At 36.5% G+C, this 15,165-nt stretch overlaps 1 protein-coding gene across 1 annotated transcript in view; it reads right to left on the bottom strand.

Annotated features, from left to right (window-relative positions):
• ZBBX (zinc finger B-box domain containing) overlaps window positions 1–13,963 on the bottom strand; it is a 108,189-nt gene extending 94,226 nt beyond the window's left edge. The window contains exons 1-3 of the mRNA XM_088020132.1: window positions 13,896–13,963; window positions 9,390–9,503; window positions 6,575–6,665 (exon numbers count right to left, since the gene is read on the bottom strand). Of these exons, the coding sequence (XP_087876258.1) occupies window positions 6,575–6,665; window positions 9,390–9,503; window positions 13,896–13,963 (273 nt within the window). The remainder of the gene's footprint in view (window positions 1–6,574; window positions 6,666–9,389; window positions 9,504–13,895) is intronic.
• Between the last annotated feature and the right edge of the window lie 1,202 nt (window positions 13,964–15,165).

Here is a 15,165-nt window from a genome sequence, read left to right as displayed (position 1 = left end):
AAATAGATATTATTTGTCAGGTATACAGTCTCTTATTCAAAGAAAGTTTAAGTTACTAACAAAAATGGTAGAGAGCCATAACATTTCAGTGCATCTTGAGCAAAACAAACATTTTGAGAGAATAATATAAAATTAATAGAAAATCATGATTAAAGCATACATAGAACTTTTAAGTAAGAGAAAATACCAAAAAAAAAAAATTTGGAGACATCTAAACCACTTTTAGAAACATGCCATAAATTATGTTTTGAACAAAAATAATTATATATCATCATGAAATTATTTTAGGAAAGCACTAGTATTCAAATACTTAAAGGCTCAGTAAGCCTTTTCTATCTCTGATCTTTCTGAGACACACAAAGTCTAATATTTGTGTAGACTAAATCTAAACTGAATTCTGACTGAGCCACTGTGCTTACATAACTGTAGAAGCCAATATTATCTTATTTGTCTAATTTGGAGAACCACATGTTTAAGCATCATAGATTTAGCCTTCAATATATTAGCTGTGATCCCTGACTTTCTGAAGTGATAGCCAAAATATTGAGTAAATAAGCTTCGCTGTTAGGTGTTTCAAATAGTCACTTAAAATCCTTGGATCTTAAGATTTTAAGACATAAAACAGATTCACCAACTGTACATACTTGCCTTGGTCTTATTAAAACCAACATTCAAAGTACACAAACGAGCATGTAGGAATGGTTCACATTTATACAGACCCTGTCAATTCATGCCTAGTTTTCAATTTGCAATCTGCATGCTCAATTGCCCAATTTGTACATGAAAATATGAGAACAACATTTGCCTCTATGTCGACGGCTGTACCAACCGCAGTCATCTTTGAAAATTTAGGCATAATTATTCTCAGTGAATCTAGTGGTTTTGCTTCAAAAGGGCATTTTTTTGTTCACATTCTTTGAGTAGCTGTTCAGATGCTATGTACCAAACACAGCAGAAAAGAAAACAGGATTGAAATAATCAATTTTTATGTGAATCACACTTTTATTTTTAAACTGAAAATGTTATACAAGTTACAGATAATTTAATCTCATTTTTTTCATAATGAAATTATCCAATATTATTACCTTAATGATACATCTGAATTGCAACATGATCAATGTGGTTATAGGCTAGCTGGGCAGGATGGCAATGCCAAAGCAAATTGAACCCATTATTAGGGAAATTTTATAATTTGCTTTTATTATCGTAAATATTTTTCAGCTCTATAAATATGGCCATATTTACTTCAAATGATTCAAACTGCATAAAAATATTTCAGTGAACAAACTGCTAGCTGCTATATTTAGGCAGATAGAATTTCCTCCTAAATCTGATTTTCATCTGTTTAGTAAAGAGTTGAAGGTCAAGTAGGGTTGGACCATACACACATCACACACACACATGCATGTATATATGTATACACACATACGTATATATCCAAAACATCAGGAATTTGATATCCTGAAGCCTATGCCTTATTAACCCACTTCAGTATCAGAGGATGCTGAAGAGGTGCCATTAGGGGTCAGGGAAGCTTAGTGGCTGTACCATACAGACACATCACCTGGGCCGTCGGAGTCAGACTATGCTGTCATCAGCCTCCTTGGCATTGACAAATGCCTCCAAACTCCCACCAATGCCCTAATCTGCCATGCTGGGCCCACACTCCTCCCATTAGCCACCTTTCCAAATATTCTTATTCTTAATCCAATTAGCTACATAACCTTTGCCATTTTCTACTGCTTGTTCTTCTATCCTGGTTCCCTGCTAGTCCACAGAGTCCTTATTAAATAGTCATTTATCCCATGCCTTAAACCTTTCCTAAAAATACCTCTTGCAAAAGTTCACATTAACTGGGCCCACCTTTCCTCAGACACAACCTTTTCCAGAGAACTCTCCAGAGGAACTAGCTCCATTTCTACTCCCTTGCACTCACCAGGAGAGAAGAAAATTTTTCTCTCCGTTCGCTCCTCAGTGTTGCTTCCAGAATATTGCTCTGATCTCATCGTTCAGCAAAGATGCCTCTACTGAAGGTCCTCACCATCCACTGACCGCCTTTATCAATATCCGGGATCCTCTTCCACCTGAACTATAGCAATCTGTTCAGTATTTCTCTCCACCACAGTTCTGGGTGATGATCGTGGAGATTGCAATGTCCATGTTCACCTGACACCCTGATGCTGAAAACCCTCCAACATGCTGACTACTGTGAACATCTAAGTGCCTCTTCAGCCACCTGACCATTATGACCAAACCTTAAACCTAAGCAGCAATCTGAATGGCCACACCTTCAAAAGCCCAGACTCAGAGCTTCTCAGTGCTAACCATGATCACCTTACCTCCTTCCTCTTAGACCTCTACCTCTACCTACCAATGTGATGAAATAATCCTGACTGGGGTCCCCTACAAATCCATGCTCCCATGGCCCTTCAGCAGTCTACTTATTCATTTCGTGCTAAACCTCAATCATGACTCCCACAGTAGCTACTTCAAACTTTCTCCATTCCAAAAGACTCACATTTACCCCATTTCGCCTCCTTATTGTGAGCAAATGAGCCTGCCTTCAAATTTTCTACGAATGTTGAGGTCTTCCCATTTAAATCTTTCCACAGCTTTCTGCCTCACCTCCTGTCAAATGCAACCTCTAAAATTTTACCTTTACTGCCACTTGTTTTCTCTTCCATCTTTCTTATCAGATACAATGTGTCTTCCTTCCATTGGTCAAGCCCTTCTTAAGGATCCATCTCTTCAAAGACTACACCCCAGCAACTGGCATCTCTCTCATTGGCATCTTCTATCTTTCCTCCATTAGTGAGTCCATCCCTCAGCTACAAACTGGCTCACATGTTTCTGAGTCTAATAAACAATATACGGTTGACTCTTGAATGATATGGGGTTTGGGGCACCGATTTTGACCCCGAAAAACTTAACTACTGATAGCCTACTGTTGACTGGAAGTCTTACAAATAGCATAAACAGTTGATTAACACATATTTTGTATGTTATATGTCTTATATGCTGTATTCTTACAATAAAGTAAGCTAGGGAAAATAAAATGGTATTAAGAAAGTCATAAGAAAGAAAAAAATACATTTACAGTACATACATTTATTGAAAAAAATCTGCATATTAAGTGGACCTGAACAGTTCAAATCTGTGTTTTTCAAGGGTCAACTGTAATAAAGTCTTTCCTTGATCCTGTTAGATCCTTGAGAGGTTACCTACCGTTCTCATGCTCCCTGTGACATTAGACTTTACTCACTGCCCCCCACCTTTCTTTCTGTAACCACTTTATAATATTTTTCCATCTAACATCAAATTAAATTCAGTGTTTTTTTTTAATTCTCATTCTCCACAAATTTTTTAATGTGATTTTCAGCCAATGTTACAATTGGTTTCACATGTAAAATCTTAACATTGCTTAAAACTCTATATAAAGTAATAAGCAAGTATTGTTTTGTATGTTTACAAATATGATAACAGAAGCTCAGAAAAGTTAAGTGACTTGCCTAAAATCACAGAGGTAATGAAATGAGTCAGAATTTTAATCAATATAGACTTAACATAAGGTTTCTTGACCTTGATACCATTGACATTTTAAGCCAAATAATTCTTTGGTGGGGACGCTGTCCAGTATGTTGTAGGATGCATAGCAGCATTCCTGGCCTGTAGCCACTATCTATCATTAACCAAAACCCAAAACCCTCTTGGTGGTGATAACTAAAACTGTCTCCAGACATTGCCAAATGTCTCTTGGGGGGGCAAAATTAACCCCTGTTGAGAAACACCGGTCTAAAATCATAGTCAAAACACCTTCGCCTTTACTTTCGTTTTCTATGAAATTACATTACTTTGATTCTACAGCTACCACTCTTCCTCTTCTCAGGCTCCCTTTACTGAAGAGCTGGCAAATCACCTGAGAACCAGCTTGAAAGCCTGCATTCCAGATCCTGGCCCTGATGCTTGACCCTGAGCAAGTGAACTTCTCTGATGTTAAATTACTTCATCTGTGGGAATTGGAAAAATAACAACTGTCTCTTAAGAGTGATATAAGCACTTAATGAGAAAAAAAACAGGAAAAGCAGCTAAACTGTTGACTGGTATAAAATAGATAGTGATTATCAATATTAAAGTTCTCTTTTACCTCCATATTCCTTGAGCTTTATCCCTCACATCTGCCCTTTCTGAGCTTTATCCTTTATACCTTTCTTCCTCTTTTTATAAATTCTTAGGAAGCACATTTACTCTCTTGGCTTCAACGAACACATAAGAAGTCAAACAAAACTCTAAATCTTCAAAATTTGCTAGGTAGAACTTAAATGTGAAAGGCAAGTCAAGTCAAGGCAAGGCAAGGCAGAAAGAAAAGAAAAGAGAGAAAGAAAGAAAGAGAGAGAGAGAGAGAGAAAGAAAGAAAGAAAGAAAGAAAGAAAGAAAGAAAGAAAGAAAGAAAGAAAGAAAGAAAAAGAAAGAAAAGAAAAGAAAGAAAGAGGTAAATACGTGAGGTATGGATGTGTTAATTAACCCTATGGGTGAAATCTTTTCACAATGTATCCATACATCAAAACATCATGCTGTACATTTTAAAATATCTTAAAATTTTAACTGTCAATTACCTCAACAAAGCTGGGAAAAGGAGAGGAAGGAAGAAAGGAAAGAAGGAAAGGAGGAAGGAAAGAAGGAGGGAGGGAGGGATTTCTAAATCCCAAATTTTTTTCAGCTTCCTTCTTTATTCTACCTCCTTGTCAATCAATCCAGCCTAATATCAGTTACACATTTGACTTCTTCCTTTCCTTTCTCACTGTTTTTTTTGGTTCCATAGTTTTCTTTATATTTCTTCTGCTACATTCTAGTTCAGATACTTCTCATTTGACCTCTAGATTCTTTTACGAGTCTTCTAAATAGTCTCTCTGCCTCTATACTAGTGGCCTCCAAAGTAGCATGTATGCATGCCCAAGGGAGCTCAGGAAAAGACCAGAAAGAAGAAATGAAGTTTATGTCATCCTTAAATAATGTTCACAATTTGTTTTTCAACACACATGATATATTAGTAAACTATCATGTACATAAATAAATTCTATTTATAAATAAATAAAAAATTCATGTATAGAAAAGTCCATGATTAAAATACATTTTTTATTGATGTGGGACATGATGAAACTAGTTTCAATATCATTTGTTCTTTCCTCTGTTTATAAACTCCTAATGCACTGGATATTTAAACAAGATCAGCCATCATAAATCATCACCTTAATCTTGCTATCTTCCTGCTCAAAAGCTGTCAGGGAATTCCACTGTCACAGTGAAAGAGTCAAGACTCTGAACTCTGGTATTCCCTCCTGCTCTGGCTCACTTTTTACGCCCACCTTCTAGAGCTCCCTAAACCCCATGCTTTTACATCTGACTCAATTATGAGGTTCGTGGGGCCTGGCATTATGATTTATTCATTATTTTTTCCTTACAAAGACATCTAGAATACTTTCAACTATTTGCAGAACTAAAGTGTTTTTTTCCCAAACACAGATGGTTCATACACTAAATGGTTATGACCAAAATGACATACTGACTTTTTCTATTCTCATATGTGCATCATCTTTCACATTAGATGAGGATGTCCTTGAGAACAAGGATAATGCACTATGGGACAAAGGAGGCAGTTAATAATTGCTATTGAATAAATAAGTCCATAATCACGAGTCAGCATTTTTAATATATTTCAATAACATCTGAAACATGGAACACTATCTCAGAAAGATCATGAGAAATGGGAAGTAGAAGAGTTTAATCCAAAAATTAAAGAAACATATATCAGTAAGAGAATGACACTAAAGAATAAAAGGCTTTTTTGAAGCCAAAAAGGTTAGAAGCACCAAGTAAGATGTTTATAGTCACCAACTGGCCCAAAGAAAGTTTAATGATAGGTATATAAAAGAGAAAAAGCTATATAAGTTAAAACTTACAAAGTCATGGATCTTGTACTAAACAATCCAGAAACAAAACAGCTTTCCTTACATAAAGTCACTCATCTGGTTTTAATTTTAAATATAATGTAATGTTTCATTTTATAACACACAGTAAAGATAAAGCAATTCTACAGCTGGGAAACCTGAAAGCATTTTTTCTCGGGTATCTTCACACATGGAATCAATAGCATATGAATAATAATCATTATCCAAGCAAAACATAAACACTATTAACAAATGTGATATAATAAAAAGGCAGAAAAAAGTTTGTCCTTTGTTATATCAAATAATTTAGTTTTCACCCTAATATAAAACTACATAGTTGTATTTCACATACTTGAAACCAGAATTGAACTGTAAAAAAAAATTCAGTTTAGAAAGATTCTACTCAAGGTGAATTTTTAAAAATCATCTTGCAGATGAAAAATAAAATATATCTGAATAATGAAAGCTACAGATTAACCCATAAAAATTAATCAAAATCCAGTAATATGCAGTTGTTAAAATAAGAATAGTAGGTTCTTAAGTATAGAAGGGAATACAAGATCTGAAAAACTATAATTTATATCCCTTCATTGAGCAAATTCCCTGAGAGCCAAATGGTATTTTCCTACCTTAATAATATTTCCTTTATTTTGTGACATCATGAGTGATTGATTACCCAATTTTCCCACTTGTCCAGATTTCCAGCGATATCCACTTGACCTTCAATATATATATAAACGGAAGACAAAATGTAATTACTAAATACATTTCTCCTTTTAATGAAAACAAATATATTTTCCCTGTTTCAAGAAATGAAATTCAGTCATTAACATGTAACAGACCACCACCAAATGAAAATGAAATATCAATGATGCCATGATATCCTCAGCAATTCTAAAATATAGCTCTACCATATTTGGAGCTTTTGAGAAGAAACGAATAAAAATAAAATGTCCAAACACAGATGAAGAATTTCCTTTTTTAGACATTTATGATGATTAAAGATAGCTTTACTGATTTATAGTAAACTTTACAGATTGTTGTGCAGTTTTAAAAGCTAAGGGTCTACAAATGTAAAGAGGAAAAGGAAGCAAAACAATACCCAAAATATTCGGCAGATCTAAGCGATGAATTCCGTATTTAAGACTACAAATCAGCTCCCCCACTGAAAGGTAACAGAGATGACAAAGAAGGCAAACTGTTTAATTTCTAGTTTTCAAAGCACTTTTGAGTCTCACAAAATTTTCTGAAGTCAACAGGGCAGAAGTCCAATTCTCACTTAAAAAATGAGACAAAAACTTGCCCAAGGTCACACAGACAATAAATAATAAAGTCAAGGTCAGAATATTGGACTTCTTTCTTCCTGACCAGTGAGTGGCAGGTTCTCATTCCGGCTGTGACATTTACTATCTATGTGACCTTAGAAAAACACTTACCTCTTCTGAAAACTCAGTCAAGCTTTAGAACATTTTTAAAAACATCTACAAAAGGTTCCTCAGCTAATGAAAACCCACTCTTGGGGCTGATTTCAGGAACTCTGATTCACAAATATTTCATGAGCCACTGAGAAGTGCAAACTAAGTTCACTGGATCATTAAAAGAAGAGCAGCAAAATATACAATATACTTTGTCACCTGGGATGACATATGACATTGAGAGCCTTGATTAAGTCAATGCTCCGATTATTAGAGAAGGTGTGTATATGTGTCATGAATATTTTTCAAAGAATCAGACTCTATAAAGAGAAATACTACTGGAGCTATAGTAAACATCTGAATCTTCTTTAATGGTTCAGAAGGTATTGCTTGGATATTTGATGATATCACTTGGATATTTGATAAGACCAAACAAAAGCAAATTTAATATACAAAAAGCCTGGCGATATTTAGTACCAGCCAAAGCACATGAGATATGCAGCTATCCTCTGTAGGAGAAAGTTATACATTTTTGAAGCCTATCTGAAAGACAATTTCTCCAATAGCCACCAAAATGTAAACTGCACATACACTTTGACCTAAAATTTCACCCTTTAATATTCTTGCATATGTAAGCAAAAATATACGCAGAAGCATGTTCACAGCAGCACTTATAACTACAATATTGAGAAAATTTAATAAAGGTCTGAAAAATACACAAAGAAATATTATGTGGCCATTAAAAGAATGACATCAATTACATGCTGATGTGGCAAGAGTGCTAAGATGTATTAAGTAAAAAAAAAAAAAAAAAAATAGGGTGTGAATCATTTTATAACCTCACTTGTAAAAACACATAAGACATGTGAGATTGGGGCGCCTGCCTTGGGCTCAGGTCATGATCCCAGGGTCCTGGGACGAGCCCTGCGTCGGGCTCCCTGCTCGGCGAGAAGCCTGCTTCTCCCTCTCCCACTCCCCCTGCTTGTGTTCCTTCTCTCTCTCTCTCTCTCTCTCTGTGTCAAATAAATAAATAAAATCTTAAAAAAAAAATAAAGACATGTGAGATATACACAAACACACATTCATACACATATATATACATAGGTTTATACAAAGCTAAGATATTTGTGGAGAAAAAAAACTTAATTGTTAAAAACAGAGCTGCAAATGGGCTGGGAGTCAGCCTAGAGCTAAGAAGAAATAATTTCTGTTACATAACTATCAGTTGTTTGACTTTTATCATCTACATTTATTATTTTCATAATAAAGGAAAATGCCGGGCACCTGGGTGGCTCAGTTGGTTAAGCGACTGCCTTCGGCTCAGGTCATGATCCTGGAGTCCCGGGATCGAGTCCCACATCGGGCTCCCTGCTCAGCAGGGAGTCTGCTTCTCCCTCTGACCCTCCCCCCTCTCATGCTCTCTCTCTCTATCTCATTCTCTCTCTCAAATAAATAAAATCTTTAAAATAAATAAATAAATAAAGGAAAATGCCCCGTAAAATTAGTATAGATACAAAGTACAATATTACAGAGTACTCATTAATAAAATTTCAGCTAAAACACATTTGTCTAAAAATATTTTAAACATACTTGAGGGTTTGAATGGTTCTTACATATGAACATGTAAACTCCTGCCCCCTCAAAGTCTTTTCATAAGTAAAAACGACCTTAAAAGCAATCTCCTATGGGTGGCAGCTTTATGAGAGCAAAGGCCAACTTCTGCATTGCTGTGCTAAACATCCCAGACTTTAATGGTTCAGAAGAGTCATGTAAGAAGAGAAATAAGGAAGTGTAAGACCAAATAAGGTTCAAAGGAAACAGAAGTAATGGTAATTTTAAAAAGCAACATGCCTTATATAAAGGACACAAATAGAAAAAGTAGGAGAAATTTAATACTATTTGTTCATCAGGATAAGCCAGAAATTATTCATTCAGGGCAGATCTTTTGTGGAATGATATATTAATATATGAATTAGTTCTTTACCCAATTCAGTTTATTCCTCTCAAAATCCCTAAAAATGTCACCTACTCTCTTTCTTCCTTTCCTTTGCTCCGAGCTGACTGGAATTCCTGTAGCGTCTTTTCCATCTGTTGGTTCTCCAATTCTAACTGGACCTTCTCCATCCTCAGTTCCTGAGCATTTCTGAGTAAGAGTTAAACATAGAATGTTCATTTGTGGTAAACAAACAACAACAACAAAAAAGGCAAAATAGTTTTATATCATCTTTGGCGTTTAATGAGAATTATGAATAGTGAGTAAGTGATGAAGTATTCTAACTACTTCCTTTGAATTCTGTGAAATATGGTTTCTAAAGTTAGCATTACCTTGCATTAACATTCTCCTTAACGTATGTATCTCTTCCAATCTCAGAATTTTGTTTTTCCTATTACAGTACTAAAAGTTTCAAATCATAATTCACTTTCCATATGAACTCTGCCTTTACATATGCACAAATATCTATGCTATACAAATAGAAAGCAAAAGAAAAAATATTTTCTAATTTTCATACTGTCTTTCCTCTAAAGTATTCAAATAGTTTGAAGCATACCGTTTAAAATAACTATTTTTTTCTCTATAGACAGAATACACATTTTTGCTGACCTGATCATCTTAGAACTCTTCAATAAATTTCTACCTCTATGTTGTACAAGCACAATACAAAAAAAAAAACCAAAAAAAAAAGAGCAGAGCCTGTTTGGGGCCCATTAAGGGAAAAAGCACCTATTGAGGGTTTCAGTATAGGAGCCATCAAAAGGATTGAATGGGAACTGGGCCAACACCACCTATTGTTTCCTCTGAAGGAAGGCAATAAGAGAATAACTTTTTTTGAGGACAGAAAGGATCCCTCTTATAGATTCTCGCACAAGAGATTTTGGTGATAATATCTGAAGCTCATCAAACTTTTGACACAAGCCATTTTCTTCATTTTGCAGTTCCGGTTTCTTATCAGTATTAGTTACTGACTCCATCTCCCATAGGTCTACACCAACCTAGTTCTCTAGCTTGTATCATCTATCATGAGTTTAAATCTCTTCCTTTATTACTACATTAGTGTTTGTCTATATACAAGTAGTGTGCGTACCCAGGGATTCAATGGCAAGGCATTGAAAAATAAAAATAATGGAGATCAGAAAAGGGAGCTAATTTATAGAAGCAGTCACCAAAGAGCAAGTGGGTCAAAGATACGTGCCCAAGTGGTCACTATCCAGGGAGCTATACGGAAAGTGAAAGGAGGCAGAGGCTGCCAGAGGGTTCGGAGAAATCGGCAGAGATACCAAGGGGGAGGCACTCTTTTCATTACATGTGCTCCACAGGGAGTATTTCAGCCCCTAGTACAAACAGGCATGGTGGGGACAGGGTATGTGATAGTCGTGATGGGGTACGAGACCCAGTAGAGTTGTCAGTACAGACAGGAACACAGGCATGCCTGAAGGTAACTGAAATACAGTATAGTGGTGCTGCCATTGGAGAAGTACATGCAGGTACCTGAACACACAGAAAGGGCACACAACCAGCCGATGGGCCTGCAAGAGCATTTCGGGGGAAAGAGAAGTCTGAGCTGAGCCCTAAGGGATGAAAGGAAAGTGGTGAAAGCAGCATTCCAGGAAGAAAGAAAAGTGTGGGCACAAGTGGACACGGGTGATGTGTGGGTCAAGGAGCAAGAGGTTCCATGTGACCAGGCATTATGTGCAGGATGGGTAAAGTGGCAAGAAATGGAACTGCTGAGGTGGAGAGTGGCCGGATCATGAAGAGCCATGTAGGCCTTGACGAGGATTTGTATTCTATAAGCAATGAGACTCGCCAAAGGACTTTAAGAGAATTGATCAGACTTGCATTTTATTTAGAAAGATCACCCTGACTGCAGAATGGGAAATTAGAGAGTGCAAGGCTGAAAGGCAAGGCAAGGCAGCCGGTTGGGATATTATTTCAGTAATCCTAATAATAGAGAGATGATGCTGGTCCTACTGGATAGAGACAGTAGAGAGAAAAATGGGAGCGTTTGAAAAATATAAGAAAATAAAATTAACTGGACTTGGAGACTGACCAGAAGTAGGCAACTCACAGGGAAGGGACAAGGAAGGAATCTAAGATAATCCTAGGTTTCTTACTTGGGCAACCAGAAGGATAATGATGCCTAGATCACTTTGGGATGGGATGGGGATACAGTTCAGGACTGATACCTGAGCTGGTCTCCCTGCCCAAAGTCTCAATGGCCCACAACACTTTTCACATGGCTTCCAGAGGAAGAGTTCAAGAGTACAAATGTGATTGTGTTACTCACTTGCTCAGAAAACTTTTAATATTTCTGAAGACCCCACTGTGGTAGAGGAAAGGGATGAGACTGAAAAAAAAAAAAAAAGACTGGCTTACTGACCAAGTGGTCAAGTTGATGGGATGCTATGGGTGTGAAACACGACAAGGGATCCCCCTGGAGACAGCCTCAGACACAGAGCCGGGGGGCAGGCAGGGCCACTGAGGAAAACTAGGGTTGATCCTGCAGAGACCAGGTCCACCCAACAAATCCAAGGGCCAGAAACAACCTCCTGAAATGAGTTGGAAGCTGAGAAAGAGGAAGACAAACGTTGGAGAACACCAATACGTCAGACAAGGTTAAGATAATCGTTAAGACAGTATCAAATGAAAATAGGGGGACAAGGGTAATAAGGAAAGGGGGACAAAGGGAACTCCAGAGCAATTACCACAGAGTGGTTGTTCCTGCCCTAGCTTTTGTAAGTTATTGATCATGGGTGGATCAGGGAGACCTGCAGGCCATAAAACAGTGATCCCCACCTTACCTCCAAAATAAATTCCGAACTCCTTAGTGTGGCATACAAGTTAATTTACTATCTATACAACCCTGCCCTTCTCTCCAACTTTGTTCTATAAATCTCTGTTCGACAAAACACTGGATATGTCTGAACGTTCCCAAACTATGTGGTCTCTGTGCCTTTGCACAAGTTTCCCCCAGTAACTACCCAACTAACTGCATCATTCAGGTGAAGCTTGGAGACCTCCTCTTACCTGACCCAGTAGTTTGGGCCATGTTCTCATAGCCCCCTGTGCTTTCTCATCACACCATGCTTCACACTATCTCGTAAATGTGATTTTATCTATTCACGTCCTCCACAAACTACCTTAGAGCAAAGATTGTGTCTTCTTACTTTCATATCCACCATTCCCTAGCATAGTGTGTAAAACGTGTGCATTTAATAAATGTTTGGATAAAGGGTTTATAGGTATATAAACACAGACAGGAAATATATGACCAAAAATCAAATTTTGTATGCCCCTTTTTCTTTTTACACATACACACAAAAAACAAAATTGGTAATAGTAGCAATTGGATAGCTCCTCTCCCACCAAAAAATGGTAAAATAAATAAGGCTGATTGTGAACAACAGGGGTTTGAACTGCATGGGTCCACTTACAAATTTTTTTTGATAAATACAGTACAGTATTGTTGTCTTTTCCTTATGATTTTCTTTTTCCTAGCTTAGTTTATTGAAAGAATACAGTATATAATACCTGCAACATACAAAATATGTGTTATTTGAGAGTTTATGTTATCCATAAGGCTTCGGTCAAGAGTAGGCTACTAGCAGTTAAGTTTTGGGGATGTCAAAAGTTATACATGGACTTTTGACTGTGCTAGGGGGTCAGTGCCCCTAACCCTCATGTTGGTCAAGGGTCAACTGTGCTGAGAATGCCATGTATTTGTGTAACATTTTCCAGTTTACACATGCTCTTACACACAATATCTCAAAAGTGAAGGAAGAATTAGGAAGGCTCTGAAGACACTGCAGGACTACTGATCTGATTCAGGGAACTCAAAGCTCAAATTAAAAGTTGACAGCCCGTCCCTAATCCAAACCAGCTGGAATTTATTGATACTGAAGAGAAAGGCCTTGGGAATTTCCAGTGACCCTAGATGACCTCAAAGGGAAAGAGTGTATTGACACTTCCAGTACTCCTGCCATGTCATGAAATTCCCAGGATACCCAGAATGACTTGGTTCTAGCTGAATGCATCCACAGGGCAATCCAGGACAGAAGGTACCCCTCCTGAGAAAGGTGAACTTAACATACTGTCCCTTAGTAGGCAAAGGGCTGGGCTAGGTAGCACCTTCTATTCTCTGTTTAAAGATCTCTAGGCCCAATAGTCTCCCAAAATTTCAGTGCCTTTCAGTTTCTTCAGGGTGATTCCTTTTAATTCTGAACAAGTGTCACAAACTATTGGTAACTGTGTTAGATTGCTTTAATAGTCAATAAACCCAAATTTCACTTATAACTTTTCACCTCAAATTTGTGGCATAAGTAATTTTAGTCCTCATTTTAAAAACTATTGTGGATTTATTATATATCCAACCTACTCTCTTATAGACAAAAATACACCAAAGTAAAGAAAATGGAGATAAGAACTCACAAATTTAAGCTCAAGTCTAAACTGTCTCATATAAAAAGAATACTTTAAATTACAACATACAGAAATTTTAGCAATTATTTCTATTTAAGTAGTAAATATACATTCACTTACTTGTATTTCAGCTTTACAGAATTTGCAGGTTTTCCCCATGGAAGAACTACAAAATCTTTGGTGTTCATGATCACTGTCTTTTTTTTCCCACTGTCTTAATATTATATAAAAATCATTGTGATTTGCAAAAACTTCTGAAAAAGTAACAGACAAAAGAATTATGCCAGAGTAAAGCAGGTAAATTACAAATTCAAAACTGCATATAGTTCCGGCAAGTTTTAAAAACAGAAATCATTATGAGGGAAAAAGCTGAATGAAAGGTTAAACAATAAATATATATGTGCTAAATATAAATTTTATAAATATTTATATACTAATAAAGTTATAAATACAGCATATCTGATGGAACTAAAATTTTACCAATAATTATATAGCAAAAGACAATGGAAATAGTCAATTGAAAGTGAAGAATGCACTCATTAAGACAGAGAACATATTACGGATCCTTCTATGGTAAAGACTATCAAAATATCTATCAGGTTTTGTTCCCATCCAAAAATAATATCCATGGCTAAATATAGGAAAAGAAAAGGACTTTCAAGATACAATCCAAACTTAAAACCTTTTTTTGTACATATATGGTAATGAAAATGAGAATTAAGGTATGTAATAATTACCCAAAGGCATTCTAATATCCTCATTCATCAAAGAAAATTTTAATGATGCTCTTTTCCTAAGATCAGAAATTAGCATATTTAGGAAGAATTTTTTAACAAGAAGTGAAACAAAAAAGCTTTTCTGCCCAACTCCTAGTTAACCAGAAAATTAAATTATTCAGAACACCCTATTTCCTGAGTATCCCAATTATTCATGGTTCTATAATAATTTACTCTGTAATGCTGAATTACTGAATCACATGCACAACTATTAGATTTTTATACCAATAAAAATTTCAAATTCTGAATGCTCTTAAAGAAATATAAGAGGCATTACCATAGAGTCCATAGTCTTTTTTTTTTAAGATTTTATTTTATTATTTATTTGAGAGAGAGAGAATGAGATAGAGAGAGAGCATGAGAGGGAAGAGGGTCAGAGGGAGAAGCAGACTCCCCGCTGAGCAGGGAGCCCGATGCGGGACTCGATCCCGGGACTCCAGGATCATGACCCAAGCCGAAGGCAGTTGCTTAACCAACTGAGCCACCCAGGCGCCCAGAGTCCATAGTCTTAAATGGCCAAACCATTTGATATTGTTGGTTTATATATGTGTTCCTATGTACTCACAACCACCATAAATATTTATTAAGTCTCTGCTATATGCAGAGCACTGTGC

The sequence above is a fragment of the Eumetopias jubatus genome, unplaced genomic scaffold (assembly GCF_037043125.1).
Source record: "Eumetopias jubatus isolate StellerSeaLion01/CBP00866 unplaced genomic scaffold, mEumJub1_p1.0 scaffold_1, whole genome shotgun sequence".
Classification (NCBI taxonomy): Eukaryota; Metazoa; Chordata; class Mammalia; order Carnivora; family Otariidae; genus Eumetopias; species Eumetopias jubatus.
The sequence above is the reverse complement of the archived record's forward strand: the minus strand, read 5'-3'. Positions and strand labels throughout refer to the sequence as shown.